This window comes from Pteronotus mesoamericanus, unplaced genomic scaffold (genome assembly GCF_021234165.1).
Source record: "Pteronotus mesoamericanus isolate MK-2021 breed Mesoamerican mustached bat unplaced genomic scaffold, CSHL_Meso_final scaffold_167, whole genome shotgun sequence".
NCBI lineage: Eukaryota > Metazoa > Chordata > Mammalia > Chiroptera > Mormoopidae > Pteronotus > Pteronotus mesoamericanus.
Window position 1 is genome coordinate 15,595,327 of NW_026555308.1, and position 27,701 is coordinate 15,623,027.

A 27,701-nucleotide genomic window follows, 5' to 3' on the forward strand; every position below is an offset into this window, starting at 1 on the left:
AAGAATCCAAGAGATTATTATAATAGTGGTTTCTGGTCACACATTTGATGTCCAGCTTTTGAGAGAGATCACAGAATTCTAGTTCTGTGTAACTGTGTGAGAGGCATAATTCCTCATAAAGTAGTAACTTTCTCATATGTGAGAGTGACTGTGCTAAAGCAAGACTAAACTGATAAAGAACACAGAAAAGGTAGAACTACTGTCCGTGCTAATTTCTAGCCTCCTATATATCTGTTATCTCTTGGGACCAGATCTAGTTCTCCATTCTTAATCCCATTTAAATGAGATCTTCTGGGACTTGCCAAAAGTGTGCAAATATGCATGCTTTTCATTTATGCAAATAACGCACAATGCATACATGGATTTAGAATTTTTCCTATTAGTCTAATTAGATCTGAGATGATAATAATAGGATAATTCAAAAGCTAGGTATATTTTTTGGCTCCACCCAGTCCTCGTGATGGACACTCTGGTGGTGCACATCACTAACAACCAGTACCTGCAGTAGATTTATGAAGCAATTGATACCAGAGACCAGGCATCCTGCATGGTGGAGCTGGTGTCTTTCAAGCATCCTTGTGTTGCCAACCCATGGTTTCAGTTGGCCTCACCAGGAGAGAAATGCCAATAAGTTTTGGAACCCCCTTATGAGGAAATGTTTGTGGCTCATTTAAGGTGCCCTTACATGTTGGGGAACCATGGCTTCATAGAGGCATACAAATGCCAGGTTGTCTTCGTCCAGTCATTCCTGCAGGCATTTCAGGCCCACAAAGAAGAAAACTGGGCTCTGCCTGTCATGTATGCAGTAGCACTTGACCTTCAAATATTGCCAGTAATGCAGATCAGCAGTTGGTAAAGAAAGGAAAAAGCAAAGTCAGGGACATGTTGGAAAAAGCAGATGAACTTTTTTAACTGAGTGAATTTATTATAAAAGTTACAAAAGTAAGCTTTAATATGAATATTAAATTGTAACATTAAAACATAATTCTCTTTCATTTCTTAAAAGGAAAAGTTTTGTTGGTCTATTGGTTTGGATTTTAGAGATTGTGAAAGGTTTTTCTTTTATTGTTTTTGTTTCCATTACCATTTATCCCCCCATACCCTCTGTGATCTCGACCCACCCCCTCCTCTGGCAATCACTACACTGTTATCTGCATCCATGAGTTCTCTCTTTTCTGCTCAATCCCTCAAAAGCAGCTGAACTGATGAGCTGTTTTCATGTCTGTGCCAGTGACACACTGGTAAAGAGAATTCTGAGAAGTGAGTGATGCTGTTTCTGGTGAATCAGTTATTCGAGATTTACTTTAAGAGCAACAAATTCCACTTGTGTAAACCCCTTATCAAAGCCATCGACAGCTCAAACCTGAAAAATGATTGATTATAGCATGGCACAGAGTGTGACATACAGGTACTACGTTGGACAAAATGACGTGTTTGATAGTGACGAAATCGAGGAGTAGCTGTTCTTTGCTTTTGAGTACGGTTACCATTTAAGTCAGAAGAACAAAAGGAAGATTCTGATATATTTAGTTTCAGTAAAAATGCTATTGGGTCATATTGAGCTTTTGAAAAAGTATCATCTCATGCAGTTTGTTGAAGTAACCAAAGCTGCAAGTGAAGGCAATTTCTTATTGAAGGAGGATTTATGAAGCACAAGACCTTTTTTTATTTGCTGTGGTATCTTCCTTATTTTTGAAAAGCTGAAGGTTATCACCGATAGGAATCTTCTAAGAAAGTGTACTTGTTAAACATACCAGTTATTTCTGGATGCTTTTCTAGTTGCATGGACATCAATAAAGTGCAGTGTATTCTGGCCAACCTGATATACATAAGTCACATTAAAGGCTATATATCACATCTGCGTCAGAAGCAAATTGTTAGCCAGCAAAACCCATTTCCTTACTGTTTACAGTTTGTTGAATGTATGAACAGTCCTGAGGGGAGTATGTTCCTGTAGTTTTTTATGGCGCTGACTAAATCAGTCCTTTGCTATGATGCTATTCTCTGCAGCCAGAATCTCTTTAGGGGCTCTTTTCCCAGAGATGTTGAGACTGAGCTTGCCAGCACACACAGATATACCTTGTAATCTCTGTCATCACTCTTAACTAATGTCGACCTCACAGACACCTGGAATTCCTTTTTCAGATATTGTAGACCTCTTCTTTGGCTCTGGAATGTTGGTGAAACTTCTGTGAAGGAGGCTGTCTCCAAGTCAGCTATAGTTTACTTCTCATAAATGTTGTTTATAAATGCATCTTTGTAACTTTTTAGATAACTCTTTTTATAAAAAAAGACATCCTGAATTGAAAAAAATAAAAACAAAGGCTAGGTATATTTTAAAACCATATGCTAATGAAAGCCTTATAACAATATCAGATAGTCTTAAATTCATTTAATTTGCACCATACTTGTTTCATGCATGGTTTTTAGTTCATGCTAGGCTCAAATTTTGGGAAGTACCATGAAATAGCCATCATGGTTTCAGAGTCAAACCAGGGTTCCAACTTGGTCAACAATTTGCCAAGTATTGATACCTTGAGCGAGCTACTTACCCTTTCTGAGCTTCAGTTTCCTCATATGTAAAATGATTCTAGAACAGAAATGTTCCTTTAACTTCTGATATGTTGCAGTGAGTGCAACAAATTCTGATTCATTCATCAACTAATGTGAAATGATAGAGGCAGATGAAATAGATCAATAAAGAGGGTGGATTAGGAGAGCAAGGATCAGAGGGAGAAAAACAGGAGGTGAACTTTGCACTTTTGTCTTTCTTTTTTTTTTTAATTAATTTATTTACTTTTTAAATACATTTGTCTCTGCCTTCCCCCCACCTCTTTCCCTTGCCCCCTCCCACCTTCCCTCCCTCAGCTCTTCCCCTTTGGTTTTGTCCATGAGTCCTTGCTATATGTTCCTTGACACTTTTGTCTTTCTAAATGTAGTCAACCCATATTTTAACACTGGAATCAGGAGGAAAGATCATTATTCTAACATAGGAAAGTGTTAGTTCTCTGAGGTTTTAGTTGGAGTTTTAGTGAGGCCACTCAATGCATATTTATTGAGTGCTCAAAATGCATGTTACATGCTATGGGGAAAACTGAAATGGATAAGATGTAGTCAGTGCCTTCCAAAAACTCACAACTGGTTACAATTATAGAATCTAATTACATTAACTTATTGGCAATCAAGAATCCATTAACTCATTCAAGAGCTCCTACTTCAAGAGTTCATAATATACTGAAAAAGCAAATTAACCATATGATGTAAGAAGTAATATGATATGGGTATGTGCAAAGACACTGGGAAGGACACCTGTGTCATACAAGGCAGAGAGCTGTCAGGAAAACTTCCTAGAAGAAATCCCATTGAAGCTGAATGTTGAATGATGAGTGGGAGTTATGAGTAAGATGTTACAGATTATTCAAGGTGAAGGCAGCATTGGTTGAGTATGTGTGTATATGTGTGCGTTTTCTCTCCACCTTACTTCTTTTCATAATTTCTACTCTAATTACATATGAAAAAGTTTGATTACCATTTTTCCTATTTTATAGATGAGGGAACTAATGCTCAGTGATTTATCTAAATCAGTGATTTTCAACCTTTTCCATCTCATGGCACACATAACCTAATTATTGGTGATGGGGAGTGATCAAAGAAGAGGTTCAGTAGCAGGCAAAGACTGGATCATGAAGGACCTTATACGTTATGGTGAGGATTTTTTTTTTTCTGAAAGAAGTAGAAAGCCATTGCAGGGGTTTAAGCAAGGGAATTTCTTAAGTATATTTACATTTTAGAAAGATCATTCCTGAAACAGGACAATGAATGAACTGATTGAAAGAAGCCAGAGGCTGTGGAGTTATTCTTAGGAGAAAGAATAAGGATGAGGATTAAAGCCAGGCCAGCAGGGGAAGAAAAGGGAGGTGAATAGATTCAAGGCAATTGAAGGAGAAATCATTGACAGGACTTCGTCAGTTACCTATGGAGAGATTAATGGAGTAAGTACAAAAAGACTCTCAGATTTTTTGATTGGACATCTGGGAGGAGGTGGTTCATTTACCAGTTGAGGAAACAGAGAGGAGGAAAGATTTTTCCATTTCGTGTTCTTTGATTTTGGCATGCCAGTGGAACATCTAGATCTCCCTTGGTCTTTAAATGGTCAGATCTGAAATCTGGGACAGAAGTCTTGGCTGCAGATAGATTTGAGAAATATTAGAATATCACTAGGAGGTGACTATAGATGAAGCAGGGTGAGTGTAAGAGTGTGGATGTGGAAGCCTAATACCTTAAAATCAATATTCTTCTGTCATTCTTTTGTGACATTGGCTTTTGAAACATATTACATTTGTATTCATAGTTAAAGCTGTTTCCCCCTCTCTCCTGGGCTTTCTACTATGAGTATCATAACCGTTAAAATGTTTTTGTTAATTCCTTAATATCTGTGTGGCTGTCTTTCCAAAGTCTTGGCAAAATTGTTTTTCCCATCTACTGTAAATTTTGTAGATTCAGTTTAAAGAGCCATTTTGGGATAATGATTGAGATTGCAAATTTTTTTCATGGCCTCCAGATTTTTTTGTTTATTTGTTTATTTGTAGTTCCTTGTTTCATTTGACATTTATTTGTTGAACATTGGCTTTGTTTCAGATGGCTCTACGTATTTAAGGAGATTTAAGAGAGAAGATTTTACTAGGGGCTTATTAGTCTATAAATTCCTTACTTTATATCTGATATTTATGCACTTACTGCATGGATGATGAATGGGTTGTTTGTGCTTTGAAGAAGTTTTTAGTCTAGTGGGGTAAACTAACCACAATACAGTGCATGAGTGTACAAACCAATGTGCTTTTACCAAATGCTTGAGGTTACAGAAGAGAGAACAGTTGCTTTCTTGGGGGAGGGAGATGGAAAAAGAGCACTGAGGAGATGTGTGTAAAAAGGGAGAAAGGGTCATGACACAGGAGGCAGCAGCATGAGCAGAGGACAAGTGTGGAGGTACCTGGTATGGATGAGGAGGGGACCTTTAGGGGGTAGGGTGCTCGGGAGGAGTGCTGAGAGGTGAAGCTGGAGAATAAGCAGGAATCAGTGTGTGAAGGGTACCATAAGTCCATGTTCTTTAAAAGTGCTTTCACATATTATCCACTCAATTGTCATAGCAGCTCTGCAAAAGAAAAAAGAACTTGTAGGTGCTCCTTTATCTTTTGCATTTTCTCTCTACCTTACTTCTTTTCATAATTTCTACTCTAATTACATGTGAAAAAGTTTGATTATCATTTTTCCTATTTTATAGATGAGGGAACTAATGCTCAGTGATTTATCTAAATCAGTGATTTTCAACCTTTTCCATCTCATGGCACACATAACCTAATTATTAAAATTCTGTGGCACCAAAAAAATATATATTTTGTTGATCTGACAAAAAAGGGGTTTAGTTTTGATTCATTCATATTGGATGGCTGTTGTGTTGACTGTTGTCACTTTTTTATTTGATAACCTAGGGGAAAATAGGTCAGTGCCTCTGTCTAAGTCATCAAATACTGCATGTCTTAAAAATTCTTGCAGCACACCAGTGTGCTTCTTGTGACACGGCTGAAAATTGCTGATCTGGATCCATATGGCTAAGAAAAGACTGATTTCAGACTAGAGCCCAGGTCTTTTGACTAGACTTCTTTTACATTAATTCAATGCTACCTTCCTTTTTCCTTTTCTCATTCAAGTTATTTTAATTCTAAAAGTTAGGAGAGTATATAATTTGAGCAAATTTGCTTCCCTTGTGTTTTCTCTCATGGGTCATTTAGAAAGACAATAAACAATAAATTAGTGAAGAATCTAGAAGAGGAATGGTTAGCCTACAGTGACCCTCTGATTTGCAGGTTTGAGAAGGTTAGAACTTTGTAACTTAAATTGTTTATTTTGTTTTATTTAATTTTAACTCTTTATTATGAAAATTTTCAAACATATCCAAATAAGAGAAAATTACATTGAACCTTTAAGTATTCATCACTCAGCTTCAACAGTTATTAACTCATAGCCATCTGATTTCATATATAATTCCCTCGTCATACACACATCTGCCCTAAGATATTTTTAAGACAATTTAATTTAAATTGAACTATTAAAAAAGTTATGCCTGAGTTTAACTTGTATTCTTATCTCTATTTGTGTCCTAGGCATTAGGTCCAGTTCTTAGTATTTGACCAGCTCTTTTCCCTCTTGACCATGGAGTTTATCAAAAACAAAGTCCCAGTATAGTTCTTCTTTAAGAAGATATGTCCCAGCAGATTCCTGAAGATCATCAGCTGTGTATAATATAATCTTCTTGCCATTTGCTATGTATTATCAGTGGTTCTTGTGTTGGTCTCCAGTGTGTAGCTAGAGAAAGGTGTTCCCATGGTTGTACTCTGACCATGAGCTGACATAAGGATTGATTTTGCAACAATGGATTTATTTGAAGTTTTTGCTGATTGTCAAAGCTGTCATTCAGATTAACCCCTGGACACATTAGTTGGCAAATTCAAGCATATGATACAATTGTTTTTCCTTTTTCTAAAAAGCTAGAAGTGAATAGAGGAAGCAGCTATACAGGTGAAACAAAAGTAGGTTTATAGTTGTGAGTACACAAAACAGAGTGTTTACTTATTATTATTTATTAATTATTGTATTATTTTCCATACAAACCACTGTAAACCTACTTCGTCCCTACCCTGTAGGTTGGACTTTTGACAGCAGGCAGTGTGGCATTGGCTGTTGCTATTTGCCACATAGGTTGGGATCATGAATAGGCATGGGAAGCAAGGAGCTAAAAATTAAAGAAAGTTTTTAGGAGATCATTATATTCCTATAATTTATATTTTGCTGGAACATTTACCCAGCATCTCTTTGGACCTAGAACATCACCACTTTCATTATTATAAAAGGACAGTGTGATGCATGTGCTCATGACAGCATGTGCCTGGACCTGTGTATATGCACTGAGTGTTGTGCATCATCTTGCTGCCTATCAAACTCTTTATCCCTACTTTTGTTGAGTGATACTTTTTTAAAGAAATATTTCTAAAATTTGCAAAGATGCAAGTATGAATTATTATGGCAACACTGTCTTCTGTAGAGCATTTGGCTTGCTGAGAAAGACCAGTGCTATATATAGTGATTTCTCAGATATGTTTGTTATAGCATTACAATACTTTTTCTTTCCCCTGGAAATAAAAACAAGACTAAACTTTATAGTGTTCCCTTCTAGCTCAGCCTCAGCTCTGTATATGTCTCAGCGGAGAAGATATTGATACTGTTTGTCTGAAAATAAGTGAAATGGAATTTAAGGTAATGGAAAGAGACCCACATGTGTGTGTTTGTGTATATGTGTGTACGCATGTTCATAGTGGTTGAATATATAAGGGTAATGGTCAGGCCATCTTTTCCTATACAGTACTTCTTAAATTACAGGACTAATTTTTTCAAAATTTTGAGGAGTCAGTATCAAGGTGTGAGTTGAGACAACAAGCTCCAGAGCACCCCTCTTCTAGAGAAATGTATTTCCCAGTTGGGTTAGTTTATAGATGCTTTTTGAAGGCTCAGTGGACCTGGTGACCTTGTGCTCTGTTAAGCATGCTATGGTAGGGGACAGGGACAATATCTGTGAGCTTCAGGAAACTAAAATCTTTTGGAGTAAGTAAAATATGCATGATAAAATGAAAAGTGACTTTTGAAAAATAGGTAAGATTTAGAGTGGTGGTGAGGAGAACCAGTTTGTATATCTACAAAATGAGGACATTAAACCAAATGATTTGAAGGTCCCTTTAGCACTGATAATCTATGATTCTGTGACTCTCCAAGTTTAGGAACTTCCAAAGAGAAAATAAGGCTTTGTAAGCTTAGTGAAAAGTAATGTGAATGTTTATAGGGAAGACAAAATCCCCTTAATTTCCTTTTTAGTATGCCTTACAAGGCCTTTGACCATGGTCATACTTGCTTTCAAACGTCTAGAAGGACTATAGAACATACTCCTTTCACCCAAGTGTATTGGGAGAGACAGTGTTTAATTTAAAAATATAACAGATATCAAAACTTGAAGACAGAAGCATAGGGAAACATGCTTCACCTCCTCGTACAACTATAGAAAAATTACAACTAGACTACAAAACAAATATCATCCAGATTTGTCAGAAAATTGAGCTGTATGGAAGTCTGACAACCAAGTATTTAAAGAAGCCACACTCCAACAGATGGGTTGGAGAGGCGGGGACGCAAAGACATGTGGGTTGGTGGAGAGGTGCAGAGATGCAGAGAGGCACGGAGATGCAGACCAGGTGGTCCCACATCCACGTGTAGTGGATAAAAATCTGGAGAGACACCTTGGGAGTGAGGGATCCTAGCCCCAGACCAGACCACCCAGCCCACAGTTCCAGTGCCTGGAAGATAAGCTCCCATAACTTATGGCTGTAAAAACCAGTTGGGGTTGGGACAGTGGAAGAAACTGCAGGATTCTCAGGGGACTCCTTTTAAAGGGACCACAGTGCACTTACGACTTATGAAGACCCACACCCCTGGGATTTAGCACCAGGGCAATAGCTGGAAGGGTACCAGTGGCATACTGGAAGAAATTGAAGTGACTGGCAACAGGGCAAGTGCCAGGAGACAGCTTCCTCTAGGGCAAAACTCCAGAGGCCCAGCAGTGGCATTATCACTTCTCTGAGTCCCCCCCCCACTCAGAGCCACAGAGAGGTGACACAGGTTGCCCTGCTCTGGCATTTACCTAAGGCCCCGCCTCATACAACTTACAGGTGCACTTTTCTACAATAGGCCATGCTACTAAGACAGGGAGGCTGCCAAATTGAGGAGACAAAGAAATATGGCCAAAATGAAAGAACAGCACAAAACTCCAGAGAAAGAACTAAATGAAATGGAGATAAGCAACCTATCAGATGCAGAGTTTAAAACACTGGTTATCAGGTTGCTCAAAGAACTGACTGGGTACTTCAACAGCATAAAAAAGAACCAGGCAGAAATGAAGGTTACATTAAGTAAAATAAAGAAAAATCTACAGGGAACCAACAGTGGAGGGGATGAATCCAGAACCAAATCAATGATTTGGAACATAAGGAAGAAAAAGAATTCAATCATAACAGCAAGAAGAAAAAAGAATTAAAAAATACGAGGAATGTGGGAAGTGACTGTGGGAGAGAGGGACAGGGTGGGATAGGTGGAGAAGGGCAAAGGGAAAAAATTGAGAAAACTGTAATAAAATAAACATGATTTTAAAATAAAATAAAAAATAATAATAATAAAACCTAAAAAAAATATATACAAGGATAGGCTAAGGAGCTTCTGGGACATCAAACATACCAACATCTGAATCATTGGGGTGTCAGAAGGAGAAGAGGAAGAGCAAGAAATTGAAAAATTATTTGAAAAAATGAAAGAAAATTCTCTAATTTGGTGAAGGAAATAAACATACAAGTCCAGGAAGCAAAGAGAATCCCAAACAAGTTGGACCTGAGGAGGGTAGCTCCAAGACACATCATAATTAAAGTGCCAAAGGTTAAAGATAAAGAAAGAATTTTAAAAGCAGCAAGAGAAAAGAAGAGAGTTACCTACAAAGAAGTTCCCATAAGACTGTCAGCTGATTTCTCAAAGGAAACTTGGCAGGCTGGAAGAGATTGGCAAGAAGTATTCAAGTGGTGAAAAGCAAGGACCTACAACCAAGATTACTCCATCCAGCAAAACTATCATTGAGAATTGAAGGACAGATAAATGCTTCCCAGACAAGGTAAAGCTAAAGGAGTTCATCATCACCAAGCCATTATTACATGAAATGTTAAAAGGACTTAATTAGGAAAAAGAAGATCAAAACTATTAACATTAAAATGGCAATAAATTCACAACTATGAACAATTCAATCTAAAAAACAAACAAGCTGAACAGAAACAGTACCATAGATATGGAGGTCATTTGGAGGGTTATCAGCTGGGAGGGAGAAAGGGGAGAAGGGAGAGAAGAGGGGAAAAGGTGAAGGGATTAAGAAGTACACATTGGTAGGGACAGACTAGACAGGGGGATAAGAACAGTGTAGGAAATAGAGTAGCCACAAAACTTACATGCATGACCCATGGTCATGAACTAAGCAGAGGGGATTGCTGGAGGTAATAGGGGTACCAGATAGAGGGGGCAAAGGGGGAAAGTTGGGACAACTGTAATAGCATAATCAATAAAATATATTTTAAAAAATAAGTAAAATACAACAGATATCAAAACTTAAAAAAAGTCACCCAAAATTGTGTTGACACAACTATCAAGTATGCTTTGAAATATAGTAAGGTGTTCTTTTCCCCTAAATTATTCCTTAGTAAAAAGGGAGAGTTGTCTTTATCTGAGTCCTTATGAAATCTTTAATGTTAAGAGATGCCTTCTCAATTACTTTACTTTGAACAACAGACACTTTTGGGATGATGTATTAGCCTGACCTCAGTCAGTACTACTTTTGATGTCTATAGAGATTTCTTGACAGCAAGAAAATCAAGGGGAAAAAAAGACAGAAATTAACACAGATTTAGTGTTATATGTCTTAAAATAAGCTTTTTCAAGACCACTTTGAAAAACAATACCAAGCTTTGTGCAAAGGAATACGTTCTGACTTACATTTTAAAAAGGTCCTTCTGGCTGTTGAATTTGAGAATAGATTCTCGGAGGACAGGGATGGAAGGAAGGATTCCTTTCAGTATTCCTTCTGAGAGATGCTGGGTTGACAGTGGAAGTGTTGAGAAATGGTCAAATTCTGACTCTGTTTTGAAGGTAGAACCAATTTTTTTTAATCAGATTTGGATGTAGGGTCTGAGAAACAGATGAATCAAATATGTATTAAATGCTTTAAAATCAAGCACATCCAACACCCGTTGACCTATCAGTTCCTCTTCTAAAAATTTAGTTTAAGAAAATAATGTGCAAAGATGTTTGTATATACAAGAATATTTCTTATAGTGTTGTTTATAATTATGAAAATTGAAAAACAAGTAAATAATAATAGAGAATTGGCCAAACATTGGTAGAGCCTATCAGTAAAGTATTATGCAACCTTTAAAATGATTTACAAGTCTGTTTCCAGACAAGGAACTAAATTGATCATATATTTCCAGTTTTTGTATTTTTATGTATTTTACTGGGAATTTGGGATTTTTTATGGGAAGTTATCAGATACTATTGGTTGCTGCTATATTAACTTAGAGTTTAACTTTTGACTGGTGAATATTTTGTATCTGGTATAAAATCTTAAGCATGTCTTCTATATAATGGATACAGTTTTCTGCATAGATATTTCAATACTATATTGCTACCAGTTATGTGCTTTTTTAGCCTTTTTTTTGTTAAGCTAATCTTTTATTCTCAACCTATTCTTGCTTTGTAGTTCTTTGTTGCAGCTTTAGAATAAAGTACAGTGCCTGGCACAATAATAGGTGCTCAAATATGTAACTAAAGTAATGAATACATAAGTAAACAAAAACCAGATCTTGATTGGTGGATCCTACTGAGATTATCAAAATATTTTTCTAGGACTGTATTCTTTAAAAAAAAAAAAAAAAGCTGTATTGCCCTGGCTGAGTTGTGTAGTTGGTCGCAGTGTTGTCTCCTACACCAAAAGGTTGAGGGTTCAATCCATAGTCAAGGCAAATACCTGGGTTGCGTGTTCCATCCCGGTCAGGGCACATGTGGAAGGCAACCAATCTATGTTTCTCTGTATCTCTCTGCCTTCTTTTCTCTCTAAAAATCAATAAATGTATCCTCTGGTGAGGATTTAAAAAAAACACACAAACAAAAAACAGGTATATTGGGGTGTAAGTTATGTACCATAAAACCTACTCATCATTAGGGTACAATTCAGTGGTTTTTATTAGATTTTAGAGTTTTGCAACTATCACAAAGTCCACTCATGCCTGTTTGCCATTAAATTTCTGCTTCCACCCCCTGCTTTCTGTCTCTGTAAACTGCCTTGTGTGGACATTTCATATAGATGTATATTGGTGTAACTGCTCAGATAAACATGCACAATTGTTTTTATTTTTTTAAACATGGCTTTTTAGGGCCCTGTGTAGCTTAGTTTAGTGTGGCTTGTCTGTGTAGTTTAGGAGGCAGTGGTTATGCTCAAACACCTTGAACCAGTAAGACTTTTCCTCTGCCAATGGATCTGCGTGTGGGTGGATAAGCACATTCAAAGATTAGGCCATTTTCAAATCTGCCCTGACATTTACTTTCCATTTAGTCCTTTCATGTCTCTTCTTTGCCTATTTGCAACCTCAGAGTTGACCACAAGCTTGCCAACCATGACTCTAACCTTAGCCTACTAGAGCTGTTCACACCCTCCTTGCTCACCTGCCACCTGGAACATCACTTACACTGACAGCACAGCACTCCAAAGTGAGTGATCTCACTTTGATCAAAAGCTGCCAATCCTCATGGTTTGCCCTGCTTTGCCCTGACCTGCAAAAACTCTGTACCTGCTGAATGGGTGGGTGGTGAAGTGGGAATAGTCTCAGGCAGGAATGCCAGAGACCCTGACTGTTCATACTCAACATTTAACAGTTTTTCAAATGTAGATGCTTCTTAGGTTGTTGTATGCATCTGGTAGAATTCCAGAGGACTGTGAAGGGGTTGCTTTGTCCATTTTATTCCACTTTATAATTGATTTTTGGGGAAAATTGCCTACATTCTTGCTAGTCTATAGCTAGATGTCCTGCCTCTTAGAATGTATTCTTTTGGTCATTTTCCTAGGTGTACTTACTGTTAGTCTCTGTATGTGTATTGTACACACGCTCACTTCACAGTCATACTGAATGGCTGGATACTTTCTGGACAGACCACGTGCACCAATATGTATACGTGTGTATATGTGTATATGTGCCGTTTTTATTCAGAAGTTGGTGGCATTTATGTACACCAACAATGAACTATCAGAAAGAGAAACTAAGAAAAAAATCCCATTTACTATAGCAACAAGAAAAATAGAGTACCTAGTAATAAATTTAACCAAGGAGATAAAAGATCTATACTTGGCAAATGATATAACACTGAAGAAAGAAATTGAGGAAGATGCAAATAAATGAAGTTTTTAGCGAATTGGTGGATGAGATTGTGATGCTGGCATTTCTAAAATCCATAGAACAGCCAGGTAAGTAAGAATTGATGTTAGCCTTGGGTCTAATTCCACAGGGCAGCAGGCTGGAAACTCACACAAGATTTCTATGTTGCAGTCTTGAGGAGAATCCTTTTTTCTTCAGGATCTGTCCTTACTCTTAAGGACTTTAATTGTTGGATGAGGCCCACTTGTATTATGGAGGGTAATCTGCTTTACTCAAAGTCTGTTGATTTGTTAATTATATCCAAAAATTCCTTTACAGCAACATCTAGACTAGTGTTTGACCAAATACTGTGTGCCATAGCCTAGCCAAGTTGACACATAAAATTAACCATTACACTTGCCCTCTGAAGATTCAGGGTAAATCTTTTTAGTCTATCTATAGTCTGATTTCTGTCTGCTTCGTAGCATATAATCTTGTTCCAGTTAAGCTAGCAGTTCCAGTGTGTGTATTTTATATAGTATGTATATTTTACATACATGCTCTGCTTTACACATCTACTTCTTTGATCATCTTCAGCTTAGAATGGTCTGTGTGCCCAAATCTTATCTGTCTTTCTGAGGGCTAGATCACACACACACACACACGCACCACACATACACTTTTCTTTGCATCCTATACACCAGTTCTCCTGAACTACTTATTACTTAATGATGCTGTATTCTGTTGTGCTATTTGCACACAAGTTCCTATTGCTTAGAGTAGTGTCCCTCTTAACCTTCTGTAAGGCCTTTATAGCTTCCTGAGGTAGGTTTATTTGTTCCTTTTTATTACTTCCACTGTCCCCTGTGCTTATTTCTACCAATGCCCATATAGCATGTATTGTCATTGTTTGCATATCTGTCTGTTCATAAGACTTTGTCTTCTGAGAGCAGAGATCACTGCACTGCTGTCCTTTTCAAAGTTTATCCTCAGCTATCATCTGGCCTGGCATACCTAAGTAAGTAATTTGCAGGATGAATAAAGTGTGTTAAAGATTTAGAAGTTGTATATTTCTTCTGCAATTTCTTTTAATAGTAGGATGTGGAGATAATAACTTCTTGGGGAAGAATCAAATCTAAATATCAGAGATGAGACTTGGATTAGACTCCGTATATTGTTGGGCATACTAAATAGTCACTTGACTCACTGATAGAAGTAGTTTTATTTAATTTTCCATTTTGTGCATAGCTTCAGAATTGTTATATCAAGAACCTGTTTCTGATTGGAAATGCTGATTTCTTTTTGCTTGCATTTTTGCATATTTGTGTTGTAAGAATATCAAAGCATCTAAGACAGCATCAGCTTCTTTCTAGCTAAAATGTTTTAGTAATAATTGATGACTAATTTGTAAACAGTCTTAATGATGGTAAAATAACTTTTTCCCTTTCCTGTTAGATGTTGATCATCTTTCTGAAGTAGAATCTCCATGGCCTGAACAGTTTCTGGAAATCATTTTGAGCAAAATATCTGTTTAATAAAAAGATAACCACATCAAGATGGTTGGAAAACTGAAGCAGAACCTACTATTGGCATGTCTGGTGATTAGTTCTGTGACTGTGTTTTACTTGGGCCAGCACGCCATGGAATGCCATCACCGAATAGAAGAACGTAGTCAACCCCTCAAATTGGAGAGCACAAAGACCACTGTACAAACTGGCCTGGATATCAAAGCCAACAAAACCTTTGCCTATCACAAAGATATGCCTTTAATTTTTATTGGAGGTGTGCCTCGGAGTGGAACCACACTTATGAGGGCCATGTTAGATGCACATCCTGATATTCGCTGTGGAGAGGAAACCAGGGTCATTCCTCGAATCCTGGCCCTGAAGCAGATGTGGTCACGGTCGAGTAAAGAAAAAATACGCTTGGATGAGGCTGGTGTCACTGATGAAGTGCTAGATTCTGCCATGCAAGCCTTCTTACTAGAAATCATTGTTAAGCATGGGGAGCCAGCTCCTTATTTATGTAATAAAGATCCTTTTGCCCTGAAATCCTTAACTTACCTTGCTAGGTTATTTCCCAATGCCAAATTTCTCCTGATGGTTCGAGATGGCCGGGCATCAGTACATTCAATGATTTCTCGAAAAGTTACTATAGCTGGGTTTGACCTGAACAGTTACAGGGACTGTTTGACCAAGTGGAATCGTGCCATAGAAACCATGTATAACCAGTGTATGGAGGTTGGCTACAAAAAATGCATGTTAGTTCACTATGAACAACTTGTCTTACATCCTGAACGGTGGATGAGAACTCTCTTAAAGTTCCTCCATATTCCGTGGAACCACTCAGTATTACACCATGAAGAGATGATTGGGAAAGCTGGGGGAGTATCTCTGTCAAAGTGAGTAGATGTCATGTTTTTTATTTTGACTCTATGTGTGTGTCTGTATATACATATGTATGTATGTATGTATCTTAATATGTGTGTATATATGCTACGTATGTGTGTGTAAGTGTGTGTGTGTATATGTGTATATATAAAAACTGCAGGTCTTTTCTTGAACAGAGATAGCTTCATCACTGAGTTTTTAAAAAATTCTTTAGCCAGTTCATTATAGACCCTTTCAATTACTTAATTCATTTATTTATTTATGAGTTGTGGTTCTTTTTATTATTTGATGGAGGCAAACCGGATACATAGCGGTGAAAGGCCTTTATCATGGACTTCAGGCTTTAATGCCCATCATTCAATTTTAGTGGCTTCTGATTTCTAATTTCTAGATATTTTCATTAGTAAGGATAGTTGGCTTTTATGTAGATTAAAGTAAATATCAGGAGAAGCATCTACCATGTTGGTGAGCATGTAGTAAATTCTGAGCATTTAGGAATTTTTAGTGATAGAGAAAAATAAAGCTAAAGTTAACACAGTCTCTTCATTTTACAGATAGGAAGACTGAGTCAGAAAGATCAAAAAGATTTATTCAAATTTAGATGACAAGGCCAGAATTAGAATCCATGCCTTGGTCTCAGTGGGTTAGTACTTTTGTTGTGTGTGTGGCATATTATTACATGCAATGATTCTGTTATCATCTGATGGATACTTCTTTTGATTTTTTACAACAGGCTGAAATTTGAAAGCTTAATCCATAATCCATACAAGAAGTTCCTTAGATTCACATACTTCTAAAACGATTGCATGTTTTTCCTTTCTTATGAAGTGATGACTAGTATACTCAATTGATCTGATGATTTGATGACTTGTATATCTAGAGTGAGGATATAAAAATAGAGAGTACTCTTCTTGTGCAGTAGTCAGAAGAATTGTTTTTTCCCCAGCAAGCCCATTGCTTTTTCTGAGCAGTTTGAGCTCTTTTTGTGAAATAATCTAAACACGTTATTTTCATGCTGTCTAATACATAAACAAGTCAGAATCCTTAAAAAAATACTGCTATTAAATTCAGGTAGAATCTCCTTGTGAAGAACAGTTGGTGAGAAGAGTTTTATTTTATTTTTTTTCTATTTATAAAAGTAATATATATGCCCTGTATAAAATGAAAAGAAAAAGTAGTACACTTCCCTTGTGTACCCTGCTTGCCCCTATAAAGGAATGTCTTGATTCATTTCAAATGTATAGAACTTGCACAGTAAATATTGATTCCTCATATAGATAACTTGAAAAGAACAGATACCTTTCAGCACTTAGCTTTTAGTTATTGATTATAGATGACTAGGTATTATCACTCCAGTGGCTATAGGTTATTTTTATTGATTCAGAGAAATTACAGCTCCAACTACTGTCATCACAATATATTGCTTTTTCCAGACAATAGACCATAACTAGTTTCTAATCACCTGTATTCTTGCATAAACATTTTGCTTTGTGTGCTTATATGTTGGCTCAGAGATTCTGTTGCTAGTTCCTTCTGTTAATATAAAATAACTGTATTAGACCTCTCAGTCTTTCCAAATAGGGACTAAAGAGATATGCTGAAGTTATATGTGGTAAAAATCCGGGAAAGATCATTTTATGTATATATTTACTATGTTTAAGTCAAACATGAAGACCAAGAATATTCATAGAAATTTTGAATTAATGGATTCCAGAAAGGAAAGAGACATTAGCATTTCATACATGGAGTGAACATCCAGTGAGCTTCTATGCCATGTCAAAAAGTGACAGAACAATGACTAGAACTTCTAATGCTTATTCCCAAGACTTGCCACTATATGAGTTTGTAAAATTAAGGTATAACATATAGTAAATGCATAAATATTCAGTGTACAATTTGATGAATGTTTACATCTGTATAGATTTGTGTAATCACCATCCATATCAAGATACAGAATATTACTAGCACCTAGGAGAATCTTTTATGCTCCTTCTTATTCAATACCCACCTCAACCCAAAAGCAACCACTCTTCCATCCTCTATCACCAGAAGTGGTATGAGGTTGTATGTGAAGTTCAAGAACCATCAATCTTGCTTGTTTTTAACTTCATATAAATGCAATTATAACTATTATTTTATGCCTGGCTTCTTTTATTTAACATGAGATTCACCTATAATATAGTAGAGAGTAGTAATTCATTTTTCTTTCATTACTTTATTTTTTAAACTTAATTTATCCATTGTTCCATTGATGGACTTTTGGTGTTTCTAGCTTTTGGATATTATGGGTAAAGTTGCTAAGAACATTTTTATACATTACTTTTGGCGGATATAAGCAATAATTTCTTTTGAGTATATACCAATGAGTAGAATCACTGAATAAGATGTCTGTATATCTCTACATCTAGATCTAGATCTGTGTATCTGTAACAGATACTTCCTGTTTTCCAGAGTATCTGTATCATTCATGTATGGCTGTACCATTCATGTATGCCTAAACTATACATTAATGTGTCCTAGTTGTTTCACAATCTTTGCCAACACTAGGTATTATCAGTCTTTTTAATGTTAGTGGAGTACAAATATTTTTTAAAATAAAAAAATTAATAGCACTTCAACTCCTTTTTGAAACAGTCTTACCCAGAATTCCAATAAAAAAAAGATAAGAGTAGAGCTACTTTGGCTGAGGCAGGTCTAATTTAGACCATACTGCCTCTTTTAAGACTGAGTCCTGGCTCTCAAATAAGAGTTAATTAGGGGATAAGGCAGAAATATATAAAATTATTCCATTAGTAATTAACAAGTTGTGAATATTCCATGTTAGTTAGCGTCATGACAATAGGAATTCAGGGCCCTGAGTTGAACATCCTTTGTGTTTTACTTTTCTATAAACATTTTTGTTCTGGAAAAATTATTTAAAACAGGTGCTTTAATACTTATTTTAGTACTATTTAATACTAAAATACTGAAAATATTTAGTCAGCCTTGAAGGCTTGAAAAGGTCACCAGTTGGCTCACGAATACGAAGTCTGTCCAGAAAATATCCAACCATGTAATATGAAAAATAGAGACATTTACTGAAGAAGATACAAGGTACAAGAAACATTGTATATAGGACAATGATGCCTCGGTCCCCTCCCAAGTAGGCACCTTGGGACTTCGCACAGTTCTCCCAGTCGCCATCAGCTGCCTCGCCATATTTTCCTGAATCTCATCGATGGTCTGAAATCTTTAACCTTTCAAAGGTGATTTTAGTTGTGGGAAAAGCCAGAAGTCACAGGGTGCCAAATCTGGGCTGTAGGATGGCTGAGTCACCTGGGTGATTTGATGTTTTGCCGAATAACTCTACACAAGAATGATTCATGAGCATGCGTGTTGTTGTGATGAAGCTGCCAATCACCAGTTGCCCATAGCTGCGACCTTCGGAATCATCCCAATAGTTCCCATGGAGGAATGTTTAATGCAAAATTTGATGCAGATTCTTTGTTCTACTCACTCAGTAATTTTTAATGTGACAGCCACACAGTATACATGCTCCCTCAATGTTGTCTACCACCACCACTGAGGAGTACAGGGAAGCTGTCATTGTTCATGCATGCACATTCCAGTCCACTCACCTTGGCTTCCAGGTTACACCAATGTCATGCAAACTATTCTTGTTATATTAACAATGGCTGGACTTTTTCTGGACAGGCCTTGTATATGCAGAAGTCGTCGAAGACAGAAATAAGGAAGGCCTTCACAGTTCTACCTGCCTTAACTTGTTAGCTATGAAAGTTAAGCTTTTCTTTGCTTTTCTTATGAATTTCCAGGTATCTTCAGTTGGGTTGGCACCTCTTACCTTCCTGGTCAGTTCAAATTACAGAATAGTAAGAGACATAGGGTAATCACCTGTGAGCATATAAATTTTATGAAAGAATTTTCGTAGAAGAAAGCATACTTTCCTTCTGGGGTGGTCCAGAGAGTCTTCCTCAGAGACTAGTGTATATAAGCCAGGCTTTTTAAAAACTGAAAATAGAAGCAAAGAACTTAAGGAATGGAAAAAAGAATGAAAACAGATTGCTTTGGCTGGCTGATAATTTACCTTTAGTTTTACACTTAGGTACAACTATAGAATTTTAAATATGTTATTTATCTTTGATGTTTTTAGGTAATCATTTCAAGGCCAGCAGTAGCACTAGTTTTTCCAGTGACTGGTCTTATAACTTTGATATTTTGAGTATCATATTCTGTTTTAATCAATTATTCAACCATTCTGTTCAATTTTATATTAAACTGAGTCATAGTTTTAAGTATAATGGCTCAAAAAAAATAATGCAGAACTCACTGATCTAATTCTTCCAATCTAAGAGAGATTAGGAAAAAAATCAAGGCATTCTAAAATGTGTTTTTGTCTTTATCTTTCAAGAAACATTTGTGTAGAGAACTCCAGTCAAGATGGAGGTGTAGGTAGACATGGTTCACCTCCTCACGCAACCACAAAAAGAATTACAACTAAATCTCAAATAACATCCAGAACTGTCAGAAAATCTAACTGTATGGAAGTCTGACACCCAAGGGTTTAAAGAAGCCACATTCATCCATGTAGGTGCCTTTTACAGGGAGTCAAAGCAGCTTTATCTAATACACAGAAACAAATACAGGTAGGCTGTCAAATTGAGGAGACTAAGACATATGGCCCAAATCAAAGAACAGAACAAAACATCAGAAAAAGAACTAAACAAAACAAGATAGCCAACCTGTCAGAGGCAGATAGAGTTCAAAACACTGGTGATCAGGATGCTCAGGAACTCATTGAATATGGCAACATTGTCATGTTTTTCCCATTTTTGTTTGTTTAGTTTGCCTATTTATGAGCTTTACGTAAGTGGCATCAGAGTCTGTCTTTTTTCTGTCAACTCTCTTTTCCTTCCTTTTTTCTTTTGCTTAACATTCTCCTGAGATTTATCTGTTTTGAAGTATATAGCTATCATTAATTTGTTTTTATTGCCACTATATTATAGGTATAATATAGCTTATATATTTATACTGTTGATGAACATTTGAGTTGTTTTTGGTTTGGGGCTATGCACATTTTTTTAAGGTGTTCCCTTCAAGAGTTTCTCTAATATACACACTTAGGAATAGAATTGCTGTGTCATGGGGAATATGCATATTGACCTTCACTGGGTAATGCCAAATTGTTTTCCAAAATGTTTGCTGCAGTTTATACTGCTACCAACAAAAACTTTCCAAGTATAAAACTTTCCAAGGATCCATACTTTCACCAGGTGGACTTTTCTTCACTGTTAATATTTGATTTTATTTTCAGTTTTTTATATATAAAATTATATGTAAATCAGCATCAAATATTTAAATAATAAAAATTGGGGTCATTTAATGTACAGAATTAGAATGCATCTTATAACCTTCAAAATTTAATTATATAGTACAGCCTGACTTTTTAACTTTTCTAATTGAGTAAGAGTAAGGGGTAATTCAAGATTTTAATTTTTAATTCTCAATTAATGAACTTGAATACTGTATGTTTTCACTGATCATTTGTGGTCCTCTTCTGTGAAATTGCTGTTCATGACTTTTGCCCATTTTTCTGACTGGTAAAGTTTGTTTTTCTTTTTGATAACATTTATCTGATGTATATGTTATAACTTATCTCATTAACTTGTCTTTTAACTTTATAATCTCTTTTGATGAATGTGAATTTTCCCTTTTTATTAAATTTATTGAGGTGACACTAGTTAACACAATAATACAGGTTTCAGGCACACAGTTCCACAAAACAACATCAGTACACTGTATTGTGTTTGCCACCCCAAGTCCAGATTCCTTCTATTACCATTTGTTGCACCCCATACACTCCTCCATATCCCCGCCCTTTTCCTGGCAAATCATCACACAATTGTCTGTGTCCATGACTTTTTTCCTCTCTTTTTTCTTTTGCTCAATCCCTTTACCCCTCACACACCAAGCACCCCCCCTCCCCATAGCTGTCACTGCTCTCTATCTATGGGTCTGTCTCTATTTTCCTTTTTAGTTCATTTTGTTCTTTAGAGTCTACGTATGAGTGAAGTCATATGGTACTTGTCTTTCTCTGTTTGGCTTATTTCACTTAGCATAATGCTCTCTGGGCCCATCCATGCTGTCACAAAGGGTAAGATTTCCTTCTTTTTTATGGCTGAGTAGTATTGATGAATAGAAAATTGAAATTTGTTGCATTTATCAGTCTTCCATTATGGTTTGAACTTTTTTGTGTTTTGTAAAGAAATTCTTTCTTTTCCTAAGGTCATAAAAATTGCATTTTTTCTAAAACTTAAAAAAATTTTCCTTTTACATTAATCAATCTGAAATTTATTAATCAGTGTGGAATTTATTTTTTAATGTGAGATACAGATTCATCTTCTATTTTTCCATATAGGCAACCAGTTTCCCAGAACTATTTGTGGAATAGTTGCTTTTTCCCTAGTAATATGTAGTACCAGCTAGGTTAAATATTAAATTTCCCTATATGCATTTTTCTGCTAGTGAGATCTCCCTCTTTAATTTCCCTCTATTTTAATTGCTACTGTAGTTTTGCAAAATATTTTTGTATCTAATAGAACATGCTCCCTGCTTAGTTCTTCCTTAGGCCTGTATTGGTCCTTTTTAGCCCTTTCTTCCTCCATATAAATCATACTTAAAGATAATTTTGAGAAGGATAGCCATCATTATCATTCTGTCTTCTGTCTGTAACATAGTATGTTTCTCCATACTATAGATATAATATAGATCTAAGATAGAAATCAAGAGAGGAGCCCATTTGGTTGGAGCATCATCCTTACATCTCTCTCACATCAATGTTTCTCTCTCTCTCTCCCCTCCCCTCTAAAATCTATGAACATACTCTTGGGGGAGAATTTTAAAAAAAGAAAGAGAGAGGAAGTGAAACCAATCCAAAAGAAGAGGTTTACTGAAAACAAGGTGGCAGGAAAGGAGAAATGAAGGGAGCTTGACTAATCAAGGGCACACAGGCAAGTAGATTTCTTTGCTTTCCAGGTTCCTGTCTGGGCTGGCATGCCCAAGCGCAGAGTGGAGCTCTTTGGGAAGTGCCTAAAAACAAATTTTAAACTTATCTTGGAGGGGCTTTAAAAAAAAATTAACTGAAGAGCATTCCTCTCCGTTTAAGAGAGATCAGCCTGTCTCAGCTCTACCACTTACAAGCAGTGTGAACCTACATGTTACTTTATTGCTGTGAGTCTTGGTTTCTCATTTAAAAGATTGCATCTCAGAGGGAAAATCTAGGGACATTCTTATAAAGAGTACAGATGAACAGTCAGATAAAGAAGTACAGCGGGTGGGTCCAGAAGGGTCCCAAGGGCAAGAGCTTCTGACCTCATGAAACTGAGATGCTCCACCCTCCCAGCATGTGGATATGTTCATCAACCCAGAGTCTACTCAAAATGTAGTGACCTAAAACAGCAAACATTTATTATATCATAGTTTCTATGGATCATGATAGGAAGGACAGGGGAAAAATGTTAGACATTCTTTGATTTAAGTGTCAATCAAATAGGGGAGTGTAAACTAATACGGGCCACTTGAGAAAACCACTCATTACAGCTACTTGGCAAAACATATGCCTACCTTATGACCAATCAGATATTCCCCTGGGTATACATGCAACACAAAGAAGCTGTGTACATAAGGAAATTATACCATAAGACTTATACAAAGATATTTATAGCAGCACTATTTATAATAATAGCCAAAAGCTGGAAATAAATCCAAATGCCCATCAACAAGGAAATGGAAAATGTGGTGTATTCATACAATGAGTTACTACTCGGCAATAAAAAAGGAACATGCTTCTGGGAATGTTTTCTGTTTTATTTTGGGTGGTAGTTACATGGGTGTATAAGTAAAACTTTGAGTTAAACACTTAAGAAAGTTGCTGTTCTTGAAATTTTGTGTGTACTCCATATTATGAAAGATAGGTTAATATCTTGAAGGAATATATATCTTTATTGTTCTGTCAGTGTTGTTCAAATCAGACATAAATAATATTATTGTAATTAAAATCATTGTAGAAGAAAGTTCAACCACAGTTTCATTATTTGTAACTGCTAAAAACCTTAAGAAATAACATGTTAAAATTATTTACCTTTGAGAAAAAAACATAAAGCTAGATCTAATGATAAATCTGCTGATTACACTATTTGATTTTACGTAATATTTAAATATTTCATCACAAATGTTATTTTTGAAGTGCAGAATAAAATAAGGGCAATTATTAACAACATTTAACCATATATGGGGTTATTTCGTGCTGGAAGATCAAGGCAGATGAGCAAGTGAAGGAACTTGTGAGAAATTGAATGATAGTGTTTTTACAAATACCTGTAGGCCATAAAAAAGAAATGAAATCTGTTCCTTGTGAAAAATGCAAGACTTGCCAAACACCAAGATGTTGCTACACAGAGAAAATAAAACAAGCAGAGACAAAACCACAACAGAGCTGCTTTCATCCCAGAATGTTTAAGGTACCGAGATATGACCAGGGCACAGGGGAGAGGAAGGTTAATCATGGGAAGAGAGATATTTTTTTTCTTGACCTTGTACTACTAACTATAAATCTACAGTTAAAAAATGCTGATTTCATCTGAAGAATGAGGAACAGATTTCTCCAGTTTATTCATTTATTCAGCAAATATTTGTTGAACTTCTGTTACGTGGTTAGCACCATTGTAGGTACTTGTGATACAGCAGTAAACAAAAGAGACAAAAAGTCTTGCCTTTGAACAAATATTAAAGATGGGAGAGGAGCATGAATATACACATACATTACATACGTTGCAGTGAGTTTACATTAACTGGCTACTTTTCTTGTTTAGCCTTCAACTAGACATACCTTCTGGAACCTCCAGTTTAATGCTGCTAGTGAAGCTCCATTACCCTTTCTAATGAGACCCTCCTTTATTACTTTAATAATAAAATCTCCTCACATATGAATCAAGCTTGGTCTGTCTTGATAAGAGGTAAAGAATGAAATCAGAAATAGGCCCAAATCATATAGGAAGTTAGGACAATGATATAGAATCTTACACAAAGGAGTAAGAGGATTTTAAAGTCAATGCAGATAAAAGATGAAATTAATAAAATAGGTAAAAATAATAGAAAGTGTAAACCAAAACCAAAATTGGTGACTTAAGGTGATCAATAAAAAGAAAAATCCTGCCCTGACTGGTGTGGCTCAATGAGTTGGTCATCATCCAGCAAACTGAAAGGCCCCCAGTATGATTCCCAGTCAGGGCACATACCTAGGTTGCAGGCCAGGTACCTGGTAGGTTGGGGTATATGAGAAGCAACCAATCAGTATTTCTTTCCCTCTCTCCCTCCCTTCCCTGCTCTCTTAAAATAACTAAATAAAATCTTTAAAAAAGTTTTTTAAGAAAGGTAAACCTTTTGTAATATTGATGAAGGCAAAAGAATAAATACATGTCACATAAAGGATGAGAAAGAAATAATTACAGATCTAAAAGAAATTAAAGTAATTCTATGAAAATACTACATGAAAGTATGAATAAGTTGATAGCTTATAGACAATAGCTGATTTTTCAAGATAGATGGAAAACTTAAATAGATTAACATCGAAGATATTGAAAAGGTGACTAAGAGATTCCATTTTAAAAGTCACAGGTGATTAACAATTCAGTTGTTCCTAACCTTTAGAGAACAGATGAGTCCAATTCTGTCTAAACTATTTTAGGTCAGAGAAAAAGGAAAACTCCCCAGTTCATCTTATAAAACCATGACTTAATGACAGAACTTATTAGAAATTACAGAAAAGAAAACCTCAGATTAATTTTCCTGTGCATATAGATGGTAAAACCATAAATAAAATGTTAGTAAACAGAATTCACCAGAATATCAAAGACCGATAAGCTATGATAACCAAATAGTTTTCATTTCAAAAATGAAAGAATGGTTCATACCAGAAAAATCTTTTCATATATTTCACGGCATCAGTAAATTAAAGAGAACCATATGATCACGTCAATTCAGTGCTAAAAAGGCTATTGGTAAAATTCAGTTGTCATTCACGAATGAAACCTATAAGGAAGAAATGAAAAACTATGTAAGCCCTGGCTGGTGTGGCCCAGTTGTTTGGAGTGTTGTCCTGCAACCAGAGAGCTGCAGGTTTGATTCCTGGTCAGGGCACATACCAGGGTTGTGGGTTGAATCCCTGGTCTGGGCACGTACAGAAGGCAACCAATTGATGCTTCTCTCGCATTGATATTTCTCTTTCTCCATTGCTCTCTCTCTAAAAGCAATGAAAAACATGTCCTCTGAAAAGGATTTTTAAAAAACTACTTAAATATTATAAAGACTATTTGTTCACTTAACATGTTTTTACTGAGCATCCATTATATGCCAGGTAATGTTCTACACACTGGGGGCAGAGCAATTAACAAAGACAAAACAAAATAAACCTTTTCTTCACTGAACTTACACTAGCATTTGGGAGCCAACCATAGAAAAATAAGTTAAGTGTCTAGTTTGGCAGATGATAATAAGCACTGTAGAGAGAAATAAAGCAGAAAATAGGTAGTTGCCAAGAGCTGGGGCATAGAAACAGCAGGAAGTCCTCATTGATAAGGTAGACATTTCTAGCAGAGACCTATGGGAGAGGGAGAGCAAGAGCTGGTGAACAAAACAAAAATTCCTGTCCTCAGAGCCTACAATCTAGTGAGGAAGGGCTTTTCTTACAAGCCTATCATAGGGTGTCCATCCTTTTGGCGTCTCTGGGCCACACTGGAAGAAGGCCGCACATTAAATACACAAACAATAATGAAAACCGATGAGCAAAAAGATTTTAAGTAAATTTATGGTTTTATGTTGGGCCATATTCATAGCCATCCTGGCCTGCATGTAGCCCACGGGCCACGGGTTGGACACCCCTGGATTAGGAGGTTATAAATGCTATGGAAAAAAGAAAAATCAGGAGAATAAAGGGGACCAAGACCCAAGGGATTTTGAGAGACTGGTTGTAATATTAAATAGAGTGGTTCAGATCCTCTTCATTGAAAAGCTGAGATCTGCGGAAAGTCTTGAAGGAGGGGAGGGTGTTAGCCATGTGGACATGTTGGGGAAGAGTGTGCCAGGCAGAGGAAACAGCCACTATAAACATTCAAATGAAGAACAGCATGCCTGGTGCAAGCAAGCAATTCCAAAGAGGTCAGCGGGCTGGAACTGAGTGGATGTGGGAGTTTGTGGAAGTCAGATTATGTTATGTAGAGCCTTGAAGACCATCGTAATGACAATTTAAAAATAGTTTAATGACTTTTAATAAATCTAACACACACTACTATTACCCACGGCAAGAAATTAAACTGCCAGTCAGTCCAGAAGCCTTTCCACGTATGCTCTGTCAAACTGAATCTCCTTTTCCCCTAAAACAATCCACTGTTCTGACACTTTCAGAAATCACTTCTTTATATTTCTTTATAGTTTTATCACCCAATTGTGCATCGCTATATACTATATTCTTTTTTTTTTAAGGCTTTATTTATTTTTAGAGAGAGGAAAAGAGGGAGAGGGAGAGGGAGAGAAACCAATGTGTGGTTGTATTTCACGTATGCCCTGCTGGGGACCTATCCCACAACCCAGGCATGTGCCCTACACTGGGTGGGAATCAAACCAGCGACCCTTTGGTTCACAGGCTGGTGCTCAGTCCACTGAGCCACACCAGCTGGGGCTCTATATACTATATTCTTACCCATTAAAAATAATTTGATATCTATTAAGTTTCTTTTAATCTACAAGTTTCCAAGCACTTTTTTGTTTCTGTTTTTTCCATATTCTTTAGTTTTAGAATAGCCTGGGCCATTTAACCTGTGAAATTGTTTACAATCTTAATTGTGCTGATTGCAAAATTTTTGTAATCGAATTGATGACTGTCCAACATATTCTTCTGAATTCTGCACTTCATGCAGATTGGCAGTTGACTCCATAGGATTAATCAGACATAAGACCTGATTTGGCAAGGCTGTCCATTATTTGTAGTTGTCTTTCTTTTTATGATTTTAGCAGCCATGATCCTCAGTGCTTAGATTTATCAGTTGGTTGGGTCTTAATAAAATCTTGATATTCTGATCAGATTTCTTTTCTATATAGTAGTTGGAAAACTTTTATAAAATGATAGATCCCTGCAACTACTACTTTGCTACTCAGGTTTACACTTCATGTAGGAAAAAGGAATAATAAACACCTGATTGTTAGTCTATATTTGATAGTTTTC

General features: G+C 36.4%; 1 protein-coding gene and 1 pseudogene across 3 annotated transcripts in view; both read left to right on the top strand.

Annotated features, from left to right (window-relative positions):
* Window positions 1-27,701, top strand: part of TPST1 (tyrosylprotein sulfotransferase 1) — a 113,498-nt gene that overhangs the window by 26,953 nt on the left and 58,844 nt on the right. For 2 of the 3 annotated variants that reach the window (XM_054589676.1, XM_054589674.1), the window contains exon 2: window positions 14,493-15,438. In XM_054589676.1, coding sequence (XP_054445651.1) covers window positions 14,594-15,438 — 845 coding nt within the window. In that variant the 5' untranslated portion in view covers window positions 14,493-14,593. Of the gene's footprint in view, window positions 1-7,262; window positions 7,312-14,492; window positions 15,439-27,701 lie in introns of those variants that run through there. The other variant, XM_054589675.1, reaches the window with a different exon arrangement.
* Window positions 461-1,957, top strand: LOC129083320 (PCI domain-containing protein 2-like; annotated as a pseudogene).